The following is a 5,790-nucleotide window of genomic DNA, read 5'->3' as shown; positions in this document are numbered from 1 at the left end:
AGAGAGAGAGAGAGAGAGAGAGAGAGAGAGAGAGAGAGAGGAATCACTTGAAGAATAATCACAAAAATCCCCCAATTTTTCATAAACAATGGTGATACACATCAAAGAATCTCAGTGAACTCTAGCATGGACCCAGCATACTACAACCAAACCTTTCAAAGAAAAAAACAGAGAATTTTGAAAGCAGCAGGAGAGCAGTGACTGATTATGCACAAAGAGTCCATGACAAGATTATCATTAAAAAAAAAAACAAGATTATCACGAGATTTTCACCAGAACCTTTGAAAGCCAGAAAATGTTGTTCTCTGAGCTATAACAGTGGTGTAGGAAAACAAAATCACCAATGAAAAGTAAACCCATATCCGTGCTGTCCTTCCAAAGTATGGGAGAAATGAAGACGGGCTCAGATGTTAAAAAGAAGCAGAGAGTGTTTGTGACCCTGGGCCCCCTGCGTGGATGCTCAGGAAGCCCCACACATCGTAATGAAAGGGCACTGGGTGGCAACTCAGTGCTGTACGAAGAAGTAAGAATCTTAGTAAAACTGAGATTTTACTGAGCAGCTATGAAATACTATTATTGTAACAATGACATGTAAGTCCCACTTTTGTTTACTATGTGTTTTGAAAGAGTAATAAATTAAACAATTAATGCTTAATGTATTTTTCTGGGAGCACAATATGCAGAGATGTATTTTTTTGTGACATCATAAATGAAAGCGGTGGAAGCTGTTATGGGTCACTCAGAATAGGAACCAAATCAGCCAGATTGGAATTTGGACATCCATTTATTACTGAGCTCAGGGTCCCCTGTCTGCTCTCATGCAGGAGAGGACCGAGAAAGGTGGCAGCCCAGGAAGCAGAAAGGGGTTTTAAACCCTGGAACCACATTGAGTTTGATAAGCAAATTCATTGAATGACCACATTCAGTTTGGTAAACAAATTCATTGTCTGACACAAAATAATGCTTTCAGAGTGATTGGCACCACAACTCAAGCTACAGTTCCAGGGCTTTTGTTTCAGTTTCTGGTTAATTTTCACCTGAGTATCTGCAGGCGGCCTTGCATAGCCCAGACATTACAAGAAGATAAAGCCCATTTAGTTTCCTTTGTCATCTCTGTAAGCTAACTTTGCAGACAGGAATCAGTGAGGGTCACAGGAATTTTATCTAGCAAACAGCAAGAAACAGCCACTAGTTACTAAACAACTTAGAACAGTGGTAAGTATACATTTGTACACAACAGAAAACACAAGATTTACATTTATAATCTAAAATGTGAGTTGACTCATTACAGAAGAAAGCTCTAAAAGAGCAGTTTTTGTGTATCTGAAGTTGGGCTTGTATACATTCTACTTACAGTGTTTCACTCTAGGATTTTAAATGTAATTTCCCTGGTTCTCACAAACAAAAAGACTAGAATACGGAGTACTCAAAAGGAAACGGATATCACTGAACAAGATAAACTGAACAGTGAGGCAATGGCAGTGTAGGAAATGAAGAGCTAAGAAGCCCACAAATAGCAATAGCACAATGAAATAAGTTAATAAGTAGCTACATAATCTCTCATTATGAGTAATCACTTCAAGTGTAAATGAATTAAATTCTCCAATCAATAGGTAGAGATTGGTAGAATAGAGCACCCTCTCCACTAAAGATCACACTGTGTGCTGTCGGTCACACCCAAACTCAGCAGGCCTGCTTGCTGGGTTTGAAGGTTCAGGGAGCCCCCAAGAGACAGGCTTCTTTGAGCAAGGTGATGCCAGGGGTGGCAGCACAAGCACCCTGCATGACACAGTCAGCAGTGGTCCCTCTGAATGCAGGACTGGAATGGCTGTGGAGGTCCCCTGCCCAACACCCTGTCAGTGTGCCTGTCATAAGGAATGTAAAGTTTCCCCAGGACAGAATCTCAGAGCTGGGTCCATCTCCGGGTCCACGTAGCAGAGGGAAGCTTAATGGCTTAATCTCCTGAGGCTGCCATAATGGATGACTGGGAGTGTAAGGGCTTAAATATACCCTTAAAGTATAAGGGTGTATTTGCTGTTTACAAGAGGGTCGTTCAAGCTGGGGTCAAGGTATCAGCAGAGCTGTTCCCTGAGGCTCTGGGGAGCATCTTGTCCTGCTCCTTTACTATTTGAGAGCCCTCCCTGGTGTGACCCTCTCTTTCCTGTCCTTACCTTACCATCTCTGCCTTCCTGAGCTTCCATCCTGCCTTTCATAGAGACTTCTAATGACCCTCAGGGCCACCCAGGTAACCAAGATGACCTGGCCAGGTTCAGACCTTTGTCTGACTCACTGGCCAGGAGGAAATAGACTAATAGGATCCTGGGATGGAGAGGAGGAATCTCTGAGCTGTTGCTGTGTACCAACCTAGCAACTTTCCACCTCTGTTTGGGTTGCCTTAGCCCCAACAAAGACAACAAGCAGAGCTTCCTGGCTGGACTGTGTGGCATGAGTCAAGATATCACCTGACTCGTTACTAGGGATGGGCTGTCCTATTGGAGCTGACCCCTGACCTCCCCATGACAGGTGAGTTAGCACAACCTGGAAAAGGTGGCTGGGCCTTGGGCTCTATGACTGGAGGCTGTGGCAGTGGCCAGGGCTTCTCCTGGGCACAGAAAGGTTCAGGGGGATGTATGTGGGCCTCAGAGTATGCTGCTCTCTGCTGTGACCTGGGAAGAGGGGCTTGCTGTGTGTGGCTATCACCAAGCTCTGGTGTGGCTGCCCTGTCACTTGGGACTCTCCCAGAGCTGTTCTGGGCGTCCTGACTGGCACATAGAGGCTGAGGCTGGGCTCATATCCAGGGCATTCCCAAGCTTCTGCTCTGCCATCCTCTCTGCTGTCCTGGGCATGCTCACACTCAGTGGAATCTATTCTTCCTGTTTCTACACTTTGAAGCAGAGTCAGGATTGAAATACCGCAGTGTCTGTGTTAGTTGACTATTTCTTCACTCTTGGTGGGATGTGAGGTAGGGGTGCCCTGAAGCTCTGGGGTGTGGGTGGAGAACAGACTTCATCTCTTGGGTGTCCCTCCCATAGTGGCCCAGTCAGGAGGCGAGGCCATCTAGCCTTCTCCCAGAGCCACTGTGACCACATCAGTCCAACCAAATCAAATTTGCAATAGGGCCCAGTTTACATTCCCAAGTGTCATGAAATGGATTGGTTTTCCCTCAAGTTCCAACGTTGAGACCTTGAGAACTCTCTGACCTCAGAAGGTGGCCATGTTTGCAGATGGCCCTTTGGAGAAGTGATTGAGTACAGTGGGGTCACTAAGGAGGGCTCAACTCAGGATGACTGGGGTCCTTATAAGAAGAGGAGATTGGTTCCTAGACATACACAGAGAGACAAACACATGAGGACACTGAGAAGATGGCCGTCCACATGGCAGGGAGAGAAGCCAGGAGGAGCCCTCCCTGTCCTCAGTGTACCTCAGATTCTAGGCCATAGAGCTGTGAAAAGATTCATTTCCTGGTTTTGGCCCTATCTGTGGCATTTGTTACCATGGACAAGAGCACAGTGTGCCCTGGACAACAGGCCCCAGCAAGGTTCAGAGCACTGTGGCCAGGATGACGAAGGGCACGGAGGCCTTCCAAGGGAGCCCTAACAGGGGAGGCTGCTTGGGGGTGGAGCATGCCTGGTCGATTCCAGAGGTATTTACAGTCTCACCACACCCCTGGGATGACACATGAGGGAGTGAGGAGTGACTGAGGAGCTGGCATTCTGCCTGCCCAGCCGTGGCAAGCATTATAAAGACCCACACGCAGGGCTCTGGGTGCCCTGCCTGCCCATCACCTGCCCCAGCCATGAGGACTCCCCTGCTGTGGCTGCCTCTGCTCCTGCTCGTGGTGCCAGGTGAGCCAAGGGGATCCTAGTCCTGGAGATCCAGGGTCTTGGAAGATGGTGGCTTCTGACTTGTTGATGTGGACAGGCTCCGGAATGCCATGGTCCTGCCTCCTAGAGCAGAACCAGGGTCAGTCGGGTGCTTGCCAGCAGCCCACTGCCTCCCTCACTACTGGGCTTCTCTTGTGCTGGGAATGGTGGTACCTCCGGCTGCTCATAGCTGTGGCTTCCTGCCTTCAACATGGGATGCTGGGGAGCCTGACAGCGAGCTGCCTCCAGCCCCAGGGTATGCAGCAGAGGCTGTACACAAGGCACACTGGTGGGGAGGGGGCTGGTGGAGAGTGCCTCAGCTGGTGCTTTCCAGGGGTGAGGTCTGTCCTGTGGAGCTGTGCAGCTGGAGGCCTCAGTCTCTGACCCCAGGTCTGTCCCTCAGTCCAGGCACTGCAGTGTCACCAGTGTGTTGCTAAAGAGGATTGTCTCCAACCTGTGTCCTGCCCAGTCAACACCCGCTACTGCCTGACTACATGGAACAGTGAGTGTCCCCCTTCCTGTGGCACCTTTACCTGACACTTGTGGACCCAGAGAGCTAGGCCCGTGGACAGGGTCCCAGGGAGCTGGGAGGACACGTGTGTAATCCAGGGCTGAGATGTGCCAGCAGTGCTTTGACACATGCTGTTAGTTCCTGTCCCTGTCTTTCCTCCAAATTGGGAACACCCCAGAGGCCTGCTTCCTAAAGGCCTGGGAAGGAGTGGATGTGCTAGCCCACGTGACCTGAGCCGCACCACCCTGGCACACAGGAAACACCAGGTTCAAATGGCTCCCGGAGCACTGGCTCTCAGAAAGGAAGAGGGAGAAGCCCGGCTGTGCGTCACAACCCTGAATTTGCTCACACAGCGAGCCCTGAGTCTGGTTTCACATGGACCACTGAGCATGCTTCCACACTGTGCCCTCATCCTGGTCCTCCACTGAGCCCTGACTGATTGCACACAGCCCTGAGGATGGCCTCACACTGAGCCTTGCCCATGGTTACACACGGAGCTCTGAATCTGGCCCCACACTGAGCCCTGAGCCCTGAGCCTATTCAGGTCACACATGGAGCCCTGGCCCCAGTCACAAGCTGATCTCTGATCCTTCCAACCTCTCAGTATGTCCCTGTGGGATCAGAAAACAATGAGAAAGGGTCAAGCAGGGTGTCAGGTATGAGCTTGGTGAGAGAGGTGGGGATGGATTTCACAGGTCTCCATAAATGGCTCTGTCCTATGTTTTCCAGGTCCCCCAGGCCAGAAAACCATTATCATAAAATCATGTGCTTACACCTGCCCTGGGTTCCAAGAGAGCCTGGCTGCCTCCAGGGCCTCCTGCTGCAACACGGATCTCTGCAACAGCACAGTGAGCCACAGCGTCAGCTGGGGGGTGCTGGCTCTCAGCATCTTTGTCGCCTACCTCAACAGGTAGCCACGGAGCTGCAGAAGTAGCAGCCTGGAGCCTGATCTCACGTGAAGACGTGCTTTGTGTTCTCAGATGGGCACTTTCCATCCCTCACTGGGAGGATTCCTGGGGAGGACAGCTACAGACAAGGGGCCTTACGGAAGATGTGCCCCTCAGTCTCCCTGCTGCTATCCAGGGTGCTTCTGTGGGATTCCTGGCTCAAGAACTGGCCATCTGCTGGCTTCCAGGTGCTGGTACAATTAGGTGGTTGGGGGCCATGGACCTGTTACTGAGCCAGGGTTGAAGCACATGCCCATCCTCATTTAGAGGCAAGCATCAGCTCTCCTAACTACCTCAGAAACCCTGGGTCCTTTAAAGATACCGTTGCAGCTAGTGAAAAAGTAAGAAAAGATCTCTTAAAAACAACTACGATGCAGGAAAAAAATAATTCAATACGTGCAAGATGATGCAAAGATGAACAATGTGAGACTAATAGGCATCAATGAGAAGGAAGGAGTCAATACAAATG

The 5,790-nt window shown here is 50.1% G+C and overlaps 1 protein-coding gene and 1 pseudogene across 1 annotated transcript; one reads left to right on the top strand and one right to left on the bottom strand.

The window, feature by feature from the left end:
- Nucleotides 1-2,179, bottom strand: part of LOC111818832 — a 3,718-nt pseudogene extending 1,539 nt beyond the window's left edge.
- A 1,617-nt stretch (nucleotides 2,180-3,796) lies between these two features.
- Nucleotides 3,797-5,288, top strand: LOC101588527 (lymphocyte antigen 6D). Its single transcript, XM_012516403.1, has 3 exons — nucleotides 3,797-3,845; nucleotides 4,267-4,365; nucleotides 5,104-5,288. The coding sequence occupies exons 1-3, from the start codon at nucleotides 3,797-3,799 to the stop codon at nucleotides 5,286-5,288; spliced, it is 333 nt and encodes a 110-aa protein (XP_012371857.1).
- Nucleotides 5,289-5,790: the final 502 nt, after the last annotated feature.

This window comes from Octodon degus, unplaced genomic scaffold, assembly GCF_000260255.1.
Source record: "Octodon degus isolate 3935 unplaced genomic scaffold, OctDeg1.0 scaffold00104, whole genome shotgun sequence".
NCBI lineage: Eukaryota > Metazoa > Chordata > Mammalia > Rodentia > Octodontidae > Octodon > Octodon degus.
The sequence above is the reverse complement of the archived record's forward strand: the minus strand, read 5'-3'. Positions and strand labels throughout refer to the sequence as shown.